The sequence below is a fragment of the Passer montanus genome, unplaced genomic scaffold (genome assembly GCF_014805655.1).
Source record: "Passer montanus isolate IOZ18808 unplaced genomic scaffold, ASM1480565v1 scaffold38, whole genome shotgun sequence".
Lineage (NCBI taxonomy): Eukaryota > Metazoa > Chordata > Aves > Passeriformes > Passeridae > Passer > Passer montanus.
In genome coordinates this window covers 139,905-160,089 of record NW_024368596.1, presented here as the reverse complement: position 1 = coordinate 160,089, position 20,185 = coordinate 139,905, and the positions used below count along the sequence as shown (strand labels likewise).

The window sequence follows — 20,185 nt, the reverse complement described above, 5'->3', positions numbered from 1 at the left end:
TCACTTGAATACATCCATGTTTTATTTGCTTAAATAAAGGTAGAATCTTGGTTTTACAATTCCAGTTCTGTAGCAATAGCAACAACCGCAGCAGCACAAGGGGACACGGGAAGGGACGGCTGTTGGCACTGGCCTTGCAACAGAGTTCAAAATCCTGGCTCCTTTGGGAATTGTGCGTTTCATTTAAAATAAATTAAACAACTGAAATATATTATACTCTACCTTAAAAAAAAAAACCAGAAGATGTAAGCGTAGTATAATGGTGGGGGGGGGTAATATAAAAAAAGTCAATGGTCCAATGTCTGTTAGAAATAAAAGGTGCTGTGTAACACATGCACAACAAGGCTCTTCAGCTTTATCCACAAGGGTGCTACAAACAGCTGCACATGAGCCTCCTGCACTGTGGCATGCCGAATCTCTGCCCTCTTCCGTAGGAGGTGCCAGTCCTCACACAGATCCCAGGAGATCCATGGGAAAGTGGCAGTTTCACCTGCAGGGAGCTCCCTCAGCAGCCCCCCTGCCGGGGGGCCGGCATACAGGGACTTGAGTCTGTTCTCACCCTGAGCCCCTGCACAAACCAGCTCCAGGGAATGAGCCTGTTCAGGGATGGAAACTGGAACCACAGGTCACAGAGCCTGGGACCTTGGAGGAAATATCAAGCAGTGCTAATGAAGAAAAATCCAGAGGCCTCAGCAGGTCAGACACAGTTAAATAAACAGTAACAATAATATCCTGTAATAATTTCACCTAGAGAGGCAGAACCTTCTCCTTCAGGGAGCTGCCTAAATAGCATTCACTCCCCATGAATACAAGTGTTCAGGCCTGTTTAGAAATTAGACCCCCCTAAAGCATTAATACTCCAGTCCCTTCCACACGCGCTTGCCCTGCAGACAAGGGCAAGACCTCCGTGGGTTACCCCAGAAGAAATGGGGGAAAATGCTCATGCTCTGCATGCTCAGAGACTGTGCCTTGATGGGGACAAGCTGCCAGCACAGGGCAGAGACTGCCCTGCTCTAAAGCACAGCTTAAGGGAGGGTTGCTTGATTTGAGCTCTAAAATTTACCATCCAGCAGCTGATCACAGCGGGGATCACCCGGCAGCCAGTGGATACGTGCTCGGGGCAGGCTCCTACGTGCCTGCGGGCAGCCACAGCTTTGGCCAAATGCTTGCACGGGAGGTTGCAGGGCACGAGGTTTGAATGGCAAAGACAGCAGTCAGCAAGCTCATCTCTGCACACAGCCAGCCTGGGACTAACACCTAGCAGAGGGCAGGAGGTGGGAGCAAAGCGTGGCATCCCTTCTAGAAGGCTCCTTGGGCCCCCATGCCCATTTTTCAGCCACCTTGAACAGAGAAAGCAGTGCAGCTTTCTCCCCACTGGGCTGAACACAGCAGTCAGTTCCAGCAGACACTTGAGCAGTCTGTCACAGGAATTACAGATAAAGCATCCTGGATTTCCTATGAGATGGAGGGCCAGGCCATGGCAGGGGCTAACTGTGCCTGCAGCACCGTGCCTGACACAGCTGGATGTGCCTGACACAGCAGGTGGATGGCTCCATGCTGCAGCATTCACTTGGGAACATCCACGCTGGAGCAACTGAAGGCGTGGCTGTGCCAGCTAATGAGGCACAGGGGGCACTGGTGGGTTTAACAGCTGACCATGCATGAGGCCCCCAGCCACCTGCACACCTAGGAGACAGCCCACCCACCTGCCATCTGGTCTGCTAGAGCACATCACCTGAACACAGTGATTATTTGTGACAGAAACCAGCTGAAGTGTCACACTCCAGATCTCCTGAGTAACCCTTTGACGTGACCCAGTGAGCAGCCACATCAGTGTTTTCACCCAGGGCTTCAAGGCTGAGCTTCCACAAGAGACAAGGAAACATGTATTAAACAACAAGCAGACAGTCTCTCCAAAAAATAACACTCACACAAGACAAAGTTAGAGGTGAGGAAAAACAGACCAGAAACAGGCAGCTATGAAGAAACAATACTGTCACATTCAAACACAGGCCCATCTCTCCTTCATATGTGGCTTCAGGTCAGAGCTCTAACAATTCTCATCACAATTCAGCCTCAGGACACAACACACTTATCCCAAACAACAGACACACATCCCAGCCACTCCAGTATTTGGCTTTCTCACATGGGCCAGAGTCTTTATGACAGGTTTTGTTCAGTATGTTGAGTGGGATTTCCTTTGGCAGTATGGTCATGAGTGGGTCTAATACTTTTTTTTAATTTTAGGACTAAAATACTTCAGTGTCTAGGATGCTCTCAGCTTTGCTCTGCAGGCAGTTCTTGGTAAAGAACAAATCCCTACTGTCTTCAGGGAATTTAAAGGGCTTTACCTCAGCCCTTTAAACCTGCTAAAACAGGCAGAGATGGAAGCAAGAATATGCTCACATGCTCTGTAAACAGCTCCCTCCTGCAGATACATGCTCTGTGCCTGAGAACTCCAGGCAGGATTCAGATGGTGAGGCTGCAGCTCCCCAGTGAGCAAACCACCTCTTGTCCTTGTGGCCACTCTCCTCAGAGTGGCCCAGGGCTGCCCAGGTGTGTTTGATCCGGCTCGAGCGCCGCTCCCAAAGCAGCAGCCACTCTCAGCAACAGGACGAGCCCGATTTGGAGCTGGAGTTCAGGTCAATGGTGTGGCCCAGCATGCAGTGCTCCAGCTGCTCCTCCACCGCCAGCACCTGTCGCACGGCTTCCTCAAAGGCCACGGTCACATTGGTGTCATCCTTGGCACTAGTCTCCAGGTACGGGTAGTTACCGTTTTCCATGCACCACGCCCGGGCCTCCTCTGTGCTCACCTGTCTCTCCAGTTTGTCTATCTTGTTGCCCAGGACTACAAATGGGAAGTGCTCAGGGTCCTTCACATCAGCATAATAGATAAACTCCTTCTGCCAGTTACTGAGGTTCTCAAAGCTCTGCCTGTCATCCACGCTGAAGGTCAGCAGGCAGCAGTCTGCTCCCCGGTAAAAGGGCGTCCGCAGGCTCTTGAACCTCTCCTGTCCCGCAGTGTCCCAGATCTGGAGGGTCACAAACCGCCCGTCCACCTCCAGGTCCCGGTTCAGGAACTCCACCCCAATGGTGTGGAACGCCTGCGAGTCAAACTTGTTGGTGACGTAGCGATTCATGAGGGAGCTCTTCCCAACTCCACCATCTCCGAGGAGAATGACCTTCAGGAGCAAGGACTTGCCACTCATTGCAGCGGGACGGAGGGGCAGGGTACCAAGGCAATCTGCAGAAGCGTTCAGAAATAGTACAAAACAGCCGTTTCTTGTGGGTTCTGCAGAAGAACAGAATATGGTATTTCCATCCCCATTTCTGAAGTTTTGTATATAGGAGGTGATGTCTGTTTTTAGAGAGATCTTACCATCCTAATCTCTCTTATTAAAGAGTTTAGAGCTAGGAACTGGACAAACTTTCAGGCACTCAAGTCCTCCATCAGGTCCAAAATGGATGCAGCACATGACCCCTTAAGTGCAAGGCAAAAATAACTGTTGAGAGTTTAGTATCAATTACACTACTTTTGGTGAAAACTCTGTATCAGAAAGCTTGTCCAGTTTTTCCAAACACAACATCACTACTTCAAACATCTCTCCGGGCCTGCATCCTGTGAGGCTATCACAGAAACAGCCAAATCACCAGGGGCGACCATCACCAGGCCTTCCCTTGCACTGTACCATCACCAGCTAAATAATTTCTCCTCTCTGACTTGCTCTACTGGAAGGATGCACTAGATGGGCAGGTCTAATACCAACACAAGTAATTTGTCAAGCCAGTTGTTAATCACCCTGAGGATGCTGACTCACCTTGCCAGCGCAGCTGCGCGTGATCTCCGTGGCTCGGAAGGGGTTTCCCAGGCACAGGAGCAGCTGCTCCTTGCTGGCAGCGCCTGTCACAGCCCGGTGTGCTCAGGCTCAGCTGCAGGTTCACATTGCAACAACCCAGACACCACAGGTTCCTTAGTCAGCACCCTCAAGGCCAAGTGCCAATGCATGCTCCCCCTCCCAGGGACACTCTGCAGGTTAGGGTAAAGGCCTGACAGGAAATAAGAGGTTTGTTGGGTTGTTGTACTGTACCTGCTCTGTCTCCAGGACTGTCCAGGGAACACCTTCCTCCAGCGTTTCAGTCACTAAAAAACAAACATCAGTCATCAAGGTTACCAGAGCTGCCCTTGTGGTCTTTCAGTTTGTGATGCTGACTGAGGATGGAAGGACAACAGCAGAGCTCTAGGAACCTGCACGTGCAGTACTGATGGCTGGAGTAAAACAGCAAGAACACAGCACTGAGCAGTTTCCCTTGCCCTGAGTGAAATGGAAAAGAGCCCAGTTCTGGTCAGGGCAGAGCAAGTACAATGGGCATGCTGAACCCCAGGTAAGAACAGAACAAACTGAAGGAGCTCTGACATGAGAGCACAGGCTGTGCAACCTGTGTCTCCCCTCAGTCCAGGGGATGATAACAACTGTGATCTGCTTGCCCTGCCTACTCACACACCCTGGAATCTGATTAGAGGACTGAACACACAACTGAATCTACTAACTAGGATAGTGAGCCAGCAGGGAACAGCCGGGGATGAGAAGACAAGGAGCTTGCTTACACCTGCTACCAACATTCCTGGGAAGGGTGTGGATGAGTAGTGCTGCTTAGTGATGACATCTCCAACCCACTGAAGCAGGAGTGTGTGGCACTGCTCAGATCAGCACTCCTGCTCCTTCCAGGCCAAACCCTGCTTTCTGCCTTAACCTCGGGGGGCCCTGTTCAACCTTGATTCTGCTCTTTTTGCAGCTCTTTCAAACAGTGCTTACCACAAAGCCAAAAGCAGAAACTTCTGCTTTAAGTGAGTTTCTGCACTTTCTGCACAAAAGGCTCACAAATTTCACTTCCCTGCACAGAAACACCTCAAACCAAGTCCAGCTGAGCTAATCTGATGGGCTATTTGAGGAGCAGTGTGTGACCCAGTATTTCTAAAGCAAAGACCAAAATGCAAATGTCAGAAGAGACAAACAGGAACTGCAGCACAGGTCCCCAGGGCCCATGGCTTAGGGGAAATCCTGCCCCATGAGCAGGTGAGCTGTTCAATACCCTTGTTCCTTTCCAAACCTTCCTGAGGGATGCTTAAGACAGTCACTGCCACCAAAGCCCCTCCTGGCACAGGCCACCAGCACCCAGCAGAATTTCTGCTTAGAAATGCTCTGTGAGCAAGTGACTCTTTTTAAAAATGACTAATAGGTTCTGTCGGGCTGCTGCAGAGCCTGCAGGACTCAGAAGCAGGGCTCAGGTCAGCACCCGTGACACAGCCTTGACACCGCTGGTCCCGTTGCGAGCTCCGGAGGCTGAACCCCACCGCAGCAGGGCCGACCCGCTCTCGCAGGGCGCCGGCACCAACAGCGGGCTGGGCACGCCGGGTCCGACTCCCCCCTGCTCCCCAGGCCCCGGCGCGGCGGAGGCGAGACCCTCCGGCGGGTGCCATCCCGCCCCACGGGAGCGGCCAGGGAGGAGCCCGCCGCCGCGAGGGGTCCCCTCGGCACGGGCCGCGGTAAAGGGGCGGCTCTCCGGCCCCCCCTCCGCAGGTGCCCGGGCCAGGGGCGGCGGCGCCGGGCCCGCCCTTACCTGCGCACGCGCCTCCCGCCGGCCCGCACGGCCCGCCCTCGGCCGGCGGGACCGCCCCGAGCCCCTCAGGGGGCCGCGGTCACTCTCCTCACGGCTCCGCATGTTCTCCCTGTGCTTCCTCGGCCCCCTCATGGCTCCGCATGTCTCCCTTTTGCCTCCTCACGGCCCCGCATGTCCCCCCCTGTGCCTCCTCACCGTTCCGCATGTCCCCCCTGTGCCGCCTCAGCCCCTCACAGTCCCCCTGTGTAGCTATGATATTTTATGAAAAATCTTTTCTTAAGATTTCTTCCCCTCCTGAGAGCTGAGTGCCTCAGGAAAGAAATGTAAACAATAACTGTCTGCTGCTGTGGAATGCAACAGGTGCATCTTCCATTAATTCATGTAGATTGTTTTTAGTGACCAATCACAGCCACTTGTGCCAAGGCTGTGAGCAGTCACAAGATTTTGTTATGTATTCTATTCTATTCTATTCTTGGTTTTGTAGCCTTCTGATTCTTCCTCTCTCTCTATTCTTTTAGTATAGTTTTAATGTAGTATTTTAATATAATATGTAACATAATAAATCAGTCTTCTGAGAAAAATGGAGTCAAGTCTCGTGTCCTCACACTTGGGGCATTCACCGCAAGACCCCTGTCACTCCCTTCACGGCCCCGCATGTCCCCCCCGTGTCTCCTCAGCCTCCTCACAGTCCACCTGTCACTCTCCTCTTAATCCTACGTGTCCCCTCTGTGCCTCCTCAGCCCCCTCATGGTCCCGCATGTTCCCCTTTTGCCTCCTCAGCCCCCTCACAGTCCCCCCGTCACGCCCCTCACAGCCCCGCATGTCCCCCCTCTGCCTCCTCAGCACTCCCCTCTCCCAGTCCCACCTGTGCCCCCTCGCTGCCTCCCCTGTCACCCCTCGAGCTCCCGTCCCCTTAGTGTCCCCCTGTGCCACTCACAGTACCCCCGTCACTCCCCTCCACAGTCCCTGCATGTCCCCACTGTGGCCGGCAGCCCCGCACTGCTCGCCCCCGGCACTCCCCTCACAGTCCCACCTGTGCCCCCTCACAGTCCCCTCTGTCCCTCCCCTCACAGTCCTGCCTGTGCCCCCTCACAGTCCCCTCTGTCCCTCCCCTCACAGTCCTGCCTGTGCCCCCTCACAGTCCCCTCTGTCCCTCCCCTCACAGTCCTGCCTGTGCCCCCTCACAGTCCCCTCTGTCCCTCCCCTCACAGTCCTGCCTGTGCCCCCTCACAGTCCCCTCTGTCCCTCCCCTCACAGTCCTGCCTGTGCCCCCTCACAGTCCCCTCTGTCCCTCCCCTCACAGTCCTGCCTGTGCCCCCTCACAGTCCCCTCTGTCCCTCCCCTCACAGTCCCACCTGTGCCCCCTCACCGTCCCCTCTGTCACTCCCCTCACAGTCCCCGCATGTCCCCTGCCCCCCGCAGCCTCCTTAATGCCAGTCCCCATCACTCCCCGGTCTCCTGTCTCCTCACGGTCCCACATGTCGCAGCCCCTCACTGCCCTTCCCTGTCACTCCCCTCACAGTCCTGCCTGTGCCCCTCTCTGCCTGCCCCTGTCACTCCTCTCAGAGTCCACCCGTTCCCACTTTGTCACTTCAGTGACAGCTGCCCAAAAGAGCAAGACTCCCCCATCCTCACAATTGCTCATGGGTCAAGGAGCGAGAATGTCTTTAAGGAGGTTTCCGGGGAAGAACAGCTAATACAAACATTACTTTGAAGGGGAAAATTGTGGCCAGCCTTGCCCAGACTGTGAGAGCAGGGGGAGAGGGAAACCAGCCCCCCAGGTGGCTGCAGAGGGGTTTTGGGGATCAGCAGCCACTTGTGTGTTCCCCTGTGGTTGAACATCAACTCTTCTTCCTAATAGTGCCTGGTGCTCACCGAGATACACCTTTGAAACTTGGGGACACATCTCACTGGGGCTGCAACATGCCTTGGACACCTTCTCCAGGGGGGAAGAGCAGGGACCTCTGGTATGGACATCCAGGGCTTTTGGCCATCTGGATCCTGTGTCAGCTCCAGGGCTGAGTGGCTGCCACAAAAGTGCATAAATTCTCTTCTCCTCCTGGGAAAGCATGAGATAGGAGGAGGATTTAAATTAAGCCAGGGATTATATTAATACTGGCCTCAGTGATCTGTCAGAAGAGATGGGGAACAAGGAAAGCCTAGCGGGGTGAGGAGGGGGAGGGCAGCACAAGGGCCCAAGGTCGAGGCTGTTTGCAGTAGGGGACCAGGGCAGCCTGGGGAAAATGTGGGAGCTCCAGGGGTGTGCATTTGGGGCACATCCCTGTACACAGCAGCACCAGAAGTGCAGGATGCTGCTGGTACCAGTGACAGACACAGCCTGCACCAGCCACTGGGAGATCCCTCCAAACCAGTCCAGATCCCCATGCCAGCTCTGTCAGGACCATGCATTGCTGGAGTGAGCCTCTGAGCATGGCACACTTGCCCCTGCCAAGTTCCCTTTGCCTGGGAGCCATTCAATCCTGTCATTTGCCAGTATTTATTGATAAGGGATCTGATTTAACATGTAAGGGGTGAGCTTTGATTATGAACAAGAAAGAGCCGCCACGGCAGATCCTGCCAAGGCAGCGGAGGCATGATGCTCTGCTGCAGCACTGTGCCTTCCTGCACCGCCCCTGTCAGGCCTGGCAGACACCTAATCCTCGGGGGAGGGTTTAGGGAGGGCAGCACATCCCTGCAGCTCAGCCAAAGATGCCACATGGCCAGTGACCCCAGCTGACCATGCTTGAGCTCAGGGTACCCTGTGTACCTCCAGGGTACTCTGTGGGTGCTGGCAGCTGGTGGAGTCTCTTGGCTACCTGAGCAGGGATGTGCCTGGTCTGATTTGGCTCCCAGTGGCTGTGCAGTCTGGTTGTCTTGCTGAGCTGGATAACAACCTGTTTGGCACCTGTGGTGGACACCAGTTACCCACCAAGCTTCTCTAGCACTCCCTTCCTCAGCAGATAGGGCAGGGAGAAAGTAAGATGGAAAAGAACTTGTGGTCAAGGTAAAGGCAGATTAATAAAGCAAAAGCTGCATGCAAAAGCTAAGGAAAGCTCTACTTCCCATCAGTAGGTGATGTCCAGTGGCTTTTGGGGAAGTAGGGCTTAAGCACCCTACTGTGCTGAGCACTGTTCTGAGCTCATACTCTGCACCATAGTGGTTGCCTTCTTGTGTCTCTACAGCAATCATGTTGGCATATATATTCTTCTTTTTGGAATTTCCTCCTCTTAACAGCTCTCTTCCCTCTCATGTCTCACACATGGGCTTTCTGCTTAAAGCTGGGTTCACCATCCCACTGCTTGTTTTCGTCCCCTGTTCAGGCAAGAAGAAACAGAGTACAGCACATGGATCTAGGGCTCACTGTCCCTCTGAGCAGGGCAGGAGGGGACTGACTTCTTGGGGTGTCCCTCACAGCCAAGGCACTGGCTTATAGGCATGAGGAGGGACAGATATTTCATCAAAGTTCTGGAGCCAAGAAGGTGTTTTCTTCAAAGCTGTTTTCATATCTGGGTGATAACATTGCTGCCAAGCTGCCAGAATGACACTGGGGCACACTGAATCATCTTCCTCCACACAGCTTCTGTGCACTGCACACCCTCTGCATCTCTGGAGACATCATCATTGTCTAGGTCACTGTAGATGACCTCCAGCATTATTTAATTCTCTCAGGTGCTGCATGCCTTCACCTGTGCTGGTCCGCTTTCCTGAGCAGTTCACAAGGTCTTTCCTGGATGGATATCTTGCCCTCACACTTGAGAGGAACTACCTGCAGAGACTGTAAATTGCTGCCACAAAGCCCCAGTTGTTAATTAGTAGTTTTAAACAGCCTGTGTAAGGGTGAGCAGGGACCTCTTGAGCCTGCACAATAAAGTCACCCACATCAGTCCTGGGTAAGGAGAGGGAGATGTATTCCCTGATCCTCTCCACAAGGCAGCTCCCCCAGCAGAGCAAGGCCATCAGTGCCAGGGCAAAGCACAGAGCCATGCTTTGTACTAACATGTTCCCAAAGCCCAGCAAAGCAAAGAGATAAGAAATGCAGCCAGCAAACTCTGTGACCCAACAGGAGCTGCCTGCTTAGTAACTACTATGGCTAAAGCACACTTAGCACAAGTTAAGGAATGGGCTTATCTGGGCATGACCTTGTGCAGCTGAGAGCAGCACTGGCCTGGCCCCGTGGCCAGGAGGGGACCTCGCCTGTGGGTCCTGGGCACCAGGGGGATTTGTCTGGAGAGGGGGATGTGTCCCAGGAGCCATGTGCTGGGCGAGCAGTACCAGGGGCTTGCACTGGGGCAGGGACTCTACAGGGTGCAGGGCTCCTTCAGCATGAGAGGTTTTACTCCCCTGGCTCAGCTGCATCCCTGCCCAGAGAGGCTGCAGCAATTGTATGGCTGCCTTGGCTCTCACTGCCAGCTCTGGGAGTTAGAGCAAACAACAGGAAACTGGTGCCAAGGTGAGGAGCCCTGATCCAGCTTCGACCCCCTGCCAGCCTGTGGTCACACAATGCTGCTAGCTCATGCCTCGATTAATTCATCACACGTCCAGTGCTGCAGCTGGGGCTTGGGCCTCTGCTTTTGTTCCAGCCCCGCTGCACGGCTCTGCAGCTGCTTCTCCAAGACGTGTACCCAGCAGCAGCTCCAGCCTGTGGCATCTGCTCTGGAACAATTTCCAGCACAGGAACCTCCTGAGCAGTCTTGCCACCCCTAGCCTTAGCCACCCCATTTGCCCTGAGCCTACAGCTCTGAGCAAGTTGTCAGGTACATCATCCATTTATCTCCCCAGGAAGGAGCTCCATAGGTGGAGCAAAGCTGGGGAAGACCCCATGATTCATCCCCCTCTACCCCGCACAGCTCACCCTGCCCTAAAAAAGTGACCTATCTTGTTTTTGTGAGCTGGTCTGAGGCAGCAGGGAGGGGGACATGCCTGGGCTGCAGAGCTGCCTCAGCAGACACAACACTGCAGGCAGGGGCTTGTCCCAGCTTCAGTGCAGCCGCAGGCCTGGCAGTGGCTGAGCCACGCAGCACTGCCCTCACCTCCCCGCCCAGCCCCTGCTCTTCCCAAGAACCCTTGGCTGGTTTTTAGGGACGTGTTAGATGACAAGGTGGCAGAGGGAGGCAGCACCAGACATAGTTCTGCCCTGATGTAGGTGCACAGACAGGATGGGCCTTTGGCAAACAGCACAAGGCATCTGTTGCAACACGCATATCTACTGCCCATGGCTCCGGAGCTGGTTCCTGGAAAACCACAGAGGAGTCTGCCAGGCTGGGCAGGGGGGAGTTCAGCCTGTGCTGCCACGGACTCTGCTCTGGGACCCACAGGAAAGGCACACAGCAGCAGGGGCAGAGGAGGGGGACAGGGAGCACATGGTATCCTGGCTGTTACTTGGCAAGGAAAGTGCATGGACAGAGGGAAGGAGAGAAGCTTCTCCTGCTGCGGCTCTGGAGGTGCCTCTGTCCTGCCTGAAGGTGATTCTGGGGGGAGTGCAAATGATCACATTCCCAAGCTGACCCTCAGTTTGCACCCTGCACCCCACCCACTGTGCTGAGCTCGTACCATGCTGTGCCCAGCCGGGCCCCAGGTTCCCCGTGGGCAGCAGGAGATTCCCATACAGGCTCATCCAGGCAGGTTTGGGGCTGTGATGCCACAGGAGGCATGTGGGGGCACACAGGCTTGGGGATAGCAGCGTCCCAGCAGAGGACACTGATCTGTGCCCTGGCCAGAGTGAGGTACATTTCCTTACCCACCCCTCACATCATAAAGGTGTATGAGCGGTCTCAGGCACTCCTGGCAAACTCCTGCCAGCTGTGCCATGACTTGGGCGTTGGGTGCATCCCTGCTGCCATCACTGCCACGGGTTTGAGCCCCCACCTTACTTCCCCCTCCACTTCCTGGGATGTCATACCCCAGCTGTTGCCCGTGGAGAGGAATAAATCATGGAGAGGGGGCTCTGCATTGGGAACAGGGGAACAAAATGGCTTTTCATGCCATAATCCTTTGTAATAAAACACCAGAGGCAAGAAAGATGCTAAACAATGTCTCCTGTGTGAGCCAGCTGCTTCCTAAAATAAAGCGCTCCTCTGCCCCGTCAGCTGGCCCGGCTCGGGCGCGAGTGCGGGCGCTGCCGCGGACACCGGAGCCGCGCTCCCGCCGGAGCACATGGTGCCGCAGCCCCGGCACGGCCCCTCGGGCCCGCGGGAATCTGCACCATGCAGCTGGGGGGCCAGAAGGCAGCAGCACTGCCTGTCAGGAGCGGGCTGGGAGCCCCCGAAGGGCTCGAATCCCCGGCGCCAGCCCGGCCGCTCCCAGCCGCGCCTCGGGCCGCCGCAGCCCCGGCAGATGCGGGCAGCGCCAGTGCGGGAGCGGCAGGGGCGCTCCGAGCCTGACTGCCCGGCTTTGCCTAGAGCCAGGTGCTGGCAGGAAGCTCTGCGTGCTCCCGGCTCATCACTACTCATGCTGAGCCCTCCTTGGCAGGGGATGAGTAAGCTCCTGCTGGTAAACCTGACCTCCAGGGTATTATTTCAAGAGCAGCAATAACTTTTGCACTGCTGGGAAGGTGTTGGGTTGTGCTGAGTGTGTGCAGCCCACAGGCCAGTTTCCCAGCACAGGTGTCCAAGGGTTTCTGGCTCGCTGTGTGGGTGCCTTTGTGGGTGCAAAGGGACAGTGGCTTTCCCTCCCCATGGCCATGGGAGTTCTTCAGCACAGTGCTCCTCCCCACCGCAGGATGGGGACAGCTTGTCTGTCCATCCTTCCCAGGTCCCCAGGTGGCCCCATCACACACAACTCTCACACACCATGGTAGCCTACCATCAACTCCTTTGCCAAAGGACTGTGGTCACTAGCCCACACACCACTTTCATTTCCCCACTATTGCTCCTTCTCTTCTGCCTTCCTCTTTTACAGCCACGTGCTTTCCTCTTTAACTATCGCCATGCACAGATCCTCCCCAAGCAGTCCCAGCAGAGGTTTCCCCTGGCAGCTCATGCTTGCTGCCCCTTGTTCCCCTCTCAACCTCAGCCACTATGGGGTGGTTTGAGCTCTGTGCTTGGCAATGTGTCTGTGCAGGCAGCAGAGACATGGCAGGAAAAGGCCAACCCAAGTGACACAGAGGTGGTGACATGTTTTCCCCAGGGATGCAGGGAACAGGGAGGTGGGGGTGGGTAGGATCCACCCATTGGGGAGCTGCAGCATTCACCTGTCTGTACAGCCTGGCTTCACCTTATCCTGTTTGCTCTGGTGCCAAACACATACCTTAAAGGAGGTTTGCTTGGACTATCCGCAGTTCAGGTTGAGGTTGGCAATCTCCTGCCATCCAGGAGCTGCCTTAGGCCTTGATCACTGATCTTGGCTCTCACCACTTTCTGCTGCAGTTCTGGGAGCTGCCAGATGGCGAGTGGAAAACCCTGGAGTGCAAAAGGCTCCCTTGCCCTGGGTGAGTTGTGCTACAAACCAGTGTGGTGCTGCGGGACATCAGGAAGGTGCCACAGGCTGGCAGGGAGCCGTGGGGCACAGGGGAGCCCAGCACAGGGCAATGCACAGGCTGGCTCAGGCACCCCAGAGATGGGGTTGTGATCCTGCACAGGTGTGTGTTGGGCTAAATCCTCTCCTGAATCAGAGAAGATGGAGCAGTGGCAGGGACAGACACCCATCGCAGCCACAAGCCCTGATCTGAACTCACCTCATGCTGCTGGTCACCAGGTATTTGCCCAAATTCCTCCTGATGGTGACTCAGCCTCCTCCTCCCTCCTCTGCAGTGAGGCCACAGCTCACCATCTCATTGAGCATGGGAGGAAACCTCCCCAAAGCAGCAGGATGGGCCCTGGATGGGAGAGGCATGGATTATATTCTCCTGGCATTGCCAAGGGGGGCCGACATGAGGGATTCACCTGGTGCCCAGCAAGGGAAGGGTCACAGAGCCCTGCCAGGAAGGCCCAACTCCTAGAATGTCACCCTCTGTGTGTGGGTGCCTGCTGGGGCACCTCATGCTGCTCAAGCCACCACATTTCTAGGGGACATCAGTCTGGCAGGTGTCCTGGCCTCCCGCAGCACTGGCAGCTGTGGGCCCATGTGTGCCAGGGTGAAAAGGTGAAGGTCTGGGATAGGGAACGAAAGTGCTGATGGAAAAGGCTCTTCTGTAATGGTTCTCCCCTTACTGGCTCATGCTCTGCTGGCAACAGGGATATTTTGGACACCAGTTAGCAAAACAGGTAACTCTTTACCCTCAGTCTTGAGGACAGGGCATTTAGGCAATGAGTTCTGGTACTTTCTGTGCACCATTCTGGCAGGGATGTGGTTGGGGAAAGTGCCTGGACTGCCCTCACTTTAGGTGAACACAGGACACTGGCCATAAAACACACAGAGATGTATTTGCTGGGGAGCTGCTCCCAGCTCCTGCTGATGGCCCTGGGTCCAGGCTGGGACTACCAACCCCTGGGGTGACTCCCTTGGGGCACAGACCTGGCTGTGCCAGCACTTAACCCCATGTCTAAATCTGTATTGCTACATGCTGGGCTTGGCTGCAGTGAAAGAGCAGCCCAAACCCAGATGCATCAACACCTCTACGGCTCCCCAGGATGCATGGGGGTGCCAGGGGCCACTTCCACAGGCTCAGGGTCAGTGCTGGAGCTCTGCCAGCTTCTGGCACCAGCCACCCTGCCACGTGGAGCAACCCACAGCCCTGGCCCCGGCTGGCAAACCAGCTGGCTCTGTAGGACTGGGGTGCCCAGAATCCCGGGCAGGCTCTGCTGCCTGTGTGCACAGCACAGGGTGAGGGGGAAGTTATTGTTATTTGTGCCAGGGAGGGGACACTCCTGCTGTGGCCTTGCAGACGTCCATGTGACTCAGGGAGAGATAAGTGCCCTGGTGCTTTTCCATGCCCGCAGAGGGGCCCGTTGCAGCATGTCCTAGGGAGAGGCACTGGGGTGGTGCCAGCAGCCAAGGTGCTCTGGGCAGCCACTGGGACCTCCCTACCCCAAAAGTGGAACCGAGGAGAGGAGATCAGCCCTGCCACTTTGTGTTTCTGTCCCAAAAGCTTCTCTTGGTTCAACTCAGCCTCTGGCTCTCAGGGATGGGGAAGAGGTTCAGGCTGGCTTTACCTGCCTGCCTCTGCTCCATGAGAAAAACCACCCCTGAGCAGGGACACATTGTCACCCCGACAAACCACCCTGATTGCTGGCACTGGGAAAAGATTCCCATGTCCAGAATAGGGTTCTGTCCTGGGGACGTCAGGGTGCTGAAGGGGCACAGCCATCCTTCCCAGTGCTCAGCCCAACAGAGCAGCAGCTCCAGCTGGGCCTCTGCATTGCTCCCCACCCCATGGAAAACCCCACACTGCCCTGACAGTGCACAAGCACCAAACTCTTACCTGCAGCTCTTTCAGTTCTGCTTTTTAAGGGGTGGAGGCAGTGGCAACCACACAGGCAGTGTTATTTGCAGTCCTTGGCAGGGAGTGTGGGTGGAGGCACCAGGCTGATAGATAGGCACCATGTCCAGACAGGCACAACAGCCCCGTGTTTGTCCCCAGCTGACCAGGCTCCTCAGGAACACTGACCAAAATTGTCAGCTGGCAAGTTTTGGCTAGTCTACCTCTACCTCCTGTATAAGTGGGCTGGTGTGTTCAGTGACCCTGCGGGCCAGGTGGAGGTGAGGAAGTCCTGGCAGTAGCCAGGAAGCCTCAGCATAAACCTGGGGGCACTGTCAGAGCTCACCCACACTGTGCTGGCAGCCAACTGCAGGACCCAGGGATTTCCACCCCTGCAAGGCAGGGCTGGGATCAGCCCAGAGAGTACCCAAGGGATTTACTGCATTCAAACCCATCCTTACAGGGCTGAAAAACCACCTTCAGTCAAGGGCAGGGCTGGAGGTTGGCTCAAGGGGAACAGAAAGGCAGTGCCATGCAGTGATGGGAGAGCTGTGCTCCAGGAACTGGGTGGGCAGAGCTGGCCTGGCCACCACACCAGCACACCTAGGCCAGCATCTCCAGCCATGCTGGCAAGGCACCAGCCCAGCCCCACAAGGTTTGAGGCAGGGGACACCAAGTTTTCCAAGGCAGAAGGCTCAGCCCTCACATGGGCAGCAAGACCCCCTGCTTTCAGATACACCAAGAAAGCACAGTGGTGGTGGAGCACAGTGGATCATGCCAGCAATGCTCCCAGCTCCCCCAGGAACCGAGCCCCAAACACCAAGCTGGATTCACCCTGCAGGGAACCATCCCACATCACCCTCTGAGCAACACTGAACCACCAGCACTGCTGCAGCACCAGGCACACCTCCCCACCACCCTCCAAGGGCAAGCCAAGCTACAGCCAGAACCTTTGTCAAGGAAGAAGCCATGAGCCATAGGTAGATCATTACAATTTTTTATTTTATAATAAACTTCTCATTTTTCCCCAAGGAAGACAAAAAACTGTGAGTGAGGCTACAGAACACTGTCAGTGAAGAATATGCAAGACAGACCCAGGCTGGAGGTGAGGCCAGAAAGGTTCCCCACTCGCCCAGGCAGAAGGGGCCCATGCCCAGAAGCCTCCACAGCCCTTGCTCATCTCCCCACTGCATCAGAGCAAGATCAGTGCTGTCACAGGAGGCAGCTGAAGCAGCAGAGATGGCATCAGGTCAGGCTATGGATGGACTGAGAGGACCACGCTTTGTCCCCCCACCTGCCAAAGCTGCCAGCAGAGTGGGACAGTGTGTTAGGTGATACAGCTGTTTTCTATACATGTACGTGATGTAAATTTAAAAAAACCCACATGATTCATTTCAAAGCAAAATAATTGAGTAGTCGCTCTTCCTGCCAGGCAATCTCTCTCTAGGAAGACTTCACACATTCCTTCTCCTGCTCAATAGCTGCAAGAGAATAGAGGCCCATTAGTCTCTAGTGCCTTTTTTTTTGTGGAAGCACGAACTGGAGAAGGTTTCAGAGGATTCACTCAGGCCCTGGTGTCCAGTTTTGTGCTTTGTTTCCAGATGGGGTGGTTTAACAGTCAGGTTAGAAGATGACATGCCACACGTGTGCACGGCAGCAAGTCGGGCACCTGTCTGCGTCTGTCCGCAGGAAAGTGATGCCCCGAGGGATCAGTTTGGCACAACAGCCCTGTCCGAGTGCCCGTGCCCGCTGCCCCGGGCTGCACACACCTGTGCCCGTGGCTTTCCCGGGCCAGAGCCCCGCCGCCCCAAAGCGCCCCTGTGCCCGGCGGTGAGCCCGGCCCCGCGGGCACTGCCCGTGCCTCCCGCCCCGCCAGCCCCGGCCCCGCACTCACTCTCCTTGGAGGGCAGCGTGTTCTTCTCCTCCGTGTTGGTTTTCTTCAGCTTCTTCTTGTCGAATTTCTCCACCTCCGACAGGTCTGGTTTGTCGCACATTTTGCCTGCGAGACCCCCGCCGCAGTCAGCCGAGGATGGGGACGGGAAGACAAAGGCGGCCGCGGCCGCCCCCGGCCCCCGCCGCGGACAATAGCGCAGCGCCGCGCCTCGGCGAGTCCCTGCTCGCAGCGGCGCTGCGCGGGGCCCCCCTCCGCGGCCCAGCCCGTACCTGCGGCGCTGTGGGGCGCGATGCGCGGTGGCTGCGATGTGCGCTCGGTGCCGGTGCCGATCCCGCTCCCTGCGCCGCCAGGTGAGTCTGGAGCGCGCGCCGCGCGGGGCGGAGCCTTTTATACCCCGGCCGCCGCCCAGCCCGCGCGCCCATTGGCTGCCCGCCCGCCGGGAAGCGCGTGGCCCGCCAGGGGGCGCGAGCGGGACCGAGCGTGAGGGGCTGAGGGACGGCGAGGGAGGGAGACACCGAGCGAGGGGCACCGGGGACACGGCTCACACGGCCCTCACGGACAGGCGTCACACAGCCCCTCGCCCGCGCGGACACAGCTCCTGCTGCCCCCACGAACGGGCATGGCTCCCGCCCGCTCCCGGGTGCCAGGTGTGAGGGGCAGCAGGCCGGTCCCTTTGTGACCAGACGGCTCCAAAGCCACTGTCCCAGCCCCAACCCCGCCCCAAGAAGCAGGTGCCCCACAGCAAGGGAGGCAGCTGTGGCCCGTGTGTGTGTGCAGCGATGCTCCCTGAACAAAGCAAGCCTTGGGCTAAAGCCAGCACCCTGTTGTCACGCCTGTGAGAGCTGCCTGACCACTGCCCTGCTCATGTCTACGCTGCCTCTGGCCACAGCACTTCCTGGGCAGGTCTGGTCACTAAAGCAGCCTGGGTGGACAAGAAGCTGACCATTCTCACAGGCTCTTGTTTGGCGGCAGCAAGCCTGGGGAGCAGCCCAAACCGTGCAGATGGGCTGGTGTGCAAGTGGGAGAAAGACTTTTGGTGGAAAAAGCCAAGGGGCAGTGCAGGCAGCCTATCTGATCCCAGCAGGAAGGACAGTGGCAGTCTGGGGGGCACTTGCATGCTGGCCACCAGGATAGAGAGGGATAGAGGGCCAGGAGGGTCCTGTAGGTGCTGAAGGGAATGAGGGGATGGGGAGGAGGCAAAAGAAAAAGTATCCTGACTGCAGATGAGGCTTGCAAAACCCTTCTGCAGAGATCTTGGCGCCGCGGTGAACAGCAAGATGGTTACACAGCACCAAGGGGTAGCAGCTGTGCTACAGCAGCTCTCACCTCCACCTCCTCCTGGCCTGCCAACCTCTGGGTTTTGCTCAGGGCTTATTGGAGATTTTGCAGAGAAAATCCCCAGCAATCCGGAGGGAACACTTGCTTTGTGTTCTTTAGCGAGACGACTGCCGTCTTGGCAGGAGGGACCGGTGCTATCCAGCGACAGCAGGTCACGGCTGGAGGTGGCCCTTTGCCGCAAACCCTGGGGCACCTTCTCACTCCTGCCAGAACACGGGCTCTGAATTCAAGAAACGCCAAGAGTTGGCAAGCGCTGAAGAGGCAAAGGCCAAGATCTAAGGCCAGGTTGCTCCTCCAAGAGGAGTCTGGACGAGAAGCAGCCTCCCGTTGCTGTGTCTGGGGGAGGGAGAGGCTGCAGGCACAGCTCCGGGCCAGGCTGCTCCCAGAGCAGCTCAGATTTGATGGTGCAGCCCCAGGCAGGGCTGCCTTCATGAGCATCCTTCAAACCCACCCTGCAGAGCTCGCACCACACAGCCCAGCCCCAGTGAGAAAAGGCTCATCTTTCCTGCACAGCCAGCGAGAACCAACACATCCATTCAGTTTCAAAATGAATGCAGGAAATCCTTTTTGCCTTCATGCAAATAGTCAGACAAACGTTTTACCATGTGTTTACTCTCTGGCTGTGCTCACCTTCCCCTCAGCTTCCCCCTTTGCTTGCCTGTTCTCCACATGCTTCTCCTTTGTGGATGCTGCAGTCTGACGTAGCTTTTGTCCCTGGCAGGCAGCGAGTGCAAAAGAACCTGATCCCCACCCTGCCTGTGCACAGCCAGCACCAGCTGCACCCAAAAACCTGCTCACCATCCCTCAGCAGACCAGCTGTACCCGGCAGCAAGGCACAGCCCCTGGGCAGTGTGCTGCACCTCCTGATGCTGCAGCACTTTGGAACCCCCGGGTCTTTGTCTGGGCACAAAGCCACCACGGTGGCCATGCAGGCAGGGGAAGGGGAGCTCCCCCTTCCTCAAGCCACACAGGCACCACCAGACTCGTACAAACCACGGCCAGAGCAGCTTTCAAGCCAACCCTGTGCACTGCCAGCAGGGGAGAGGTGGGGCTGCTGCTGGGGAGCTGCTAAAACCCATCTTGCACAAAGAACAAGAAAGGAGCTTATATCCCAGCAAGAGCTTTTCCCCGACAAATTAGCAAAGCCTCCTGCAACTGCAAAACCAGCTTCTTTCTTACGTCTTTTGGCATTTCTGCTTTCAATAATTTATAACAAAAGAAATGAGACAACAGATAGGGAGAAAGCAAAAACAGCCCTGACCTGAAATAGCACAGACTGCCTGCCAGCCATTTTAGATGGGTTTTAAATCTCGCACAGAACAAGGCTGCCAGGGCTGATAGAGCCTCCCAATAGCCATTTCCAGGAATGCCTTATTCTCCTCTACAGGAAGGAGGCAGGAAGTTTTCTCGGATCAGAGGTTTTTCTCAGCCTCCTGACCCATCTGCCTGCAGGGCACCACCGTGACAGCTGCCAGCCTGAGCCACTCCACAGGGGGACAGCACCTTCTCCCATTTTCACCCAGCCTCCTGCCACAGCCCTTCACATCCATCAGGGCAGCAGCACATGCTGGGGAAGGCAGCAGCACACTGGGGCTGCTGTGTCTTACAGGAGGGCTCATTGCTCCTGTGGATGTTGCTGCAGTTCACAAAAGGGCTTGCTAACACCATTTTCCCCCTGCCCAACAGCAGCAAGACAAGGTGCTGCTTTAAATCACAGAAACACCGACTCCAGGAGACCTCCTTACATCAGTACGGCAAGAGGGAGGTGCCAGCAAATGATTTTGAGGGGTGTCTCATTGTGCTTTTAACAGTGGACACATCCTGCTACCTGCAAGGCACACCTGGCAAGCCCAGCTCCCCGCCCCGTGCATTCATTTCAGGTACCCAGGCAGGTGGGTGAGGCAGAGACAGGACTAGTGATGGATGTGTTCCTTGTTCTGCTGAATTAACAGCAGGCAGCAGACAGGCATGAGAGGCTA

The 20,185-nt window shown here is 56.2% G+C and overlaps 2 protein-coding genes across 5 annotated transcripts; both read right to left on the bottom strand.

Annotated features, from left to right (window-relative positions):
* On the bottom strand, window positions 1–5,587 carry RAB9B (RAB9B, member RAS oncogene family). 4 transcript variants are annotated; one of them, XM_039717622.1, is made up of 3 exons: window positions 4,550–5,587; window positions 4,089–4,141; window positions 1–3,292 (listed from the first exon to the last, which is right to left on the bottom strand). In XM_039717622.1, exon 3 carries the CDS (start codon window positions 3,207–3,209, stop codon window positions 2,604–2,606), a length of 606 nt encoding a protein of 201 aa, XP_039573556.1. In that variant the 5' UTR covers window positions 3,210–3,292; window positions 4,089–4,141; window positions 4,550–5,587; the 3' UTR covers window positions 1–2,603. The 4 variants fall into 4 exon arrangements, with proteins under 4 accessions (XP_039573556.1, XP_039573557.1, XP_039573558.1 ...); XM_039717623.1 differs by having other exon boundaries at window positions 1–3,244; XM_039717624.1 differs by lacking the exons at window positions 4,089–4,141; window positions 4,550–5,587 and adding an exon at window positions 3,819–4,066.
* A 10,368-nt stretch (window positions 5,588–15,955) lies between these two features.
* On the bottom strand, window positions 15,956–18,794 carry TMSB15B (thymosin beta 15B). Its single transcript, XM_039717332.1, has 3 exons — window positions 17,138–18,794; window positions 16,869–16,973; window positions 15,956–16,455 (listed from the first exon to the last, which is right to left on the bottom strand). Exons 2-3 carry the CDS (start codon window positions 16,966–16,968, stop codon window positions 16,418–16,420), a joined length of 138 nt encoding a protein of 45 aa, XP_039573266.1. The 5' UTR covers window positions 16,969–16,973; window positions 17,138–18,794; the 3' UTR covers window positions 15,956–16,417.
* Window positions 18,795–20,185: the final 1,391 nt, after the last annotated feature.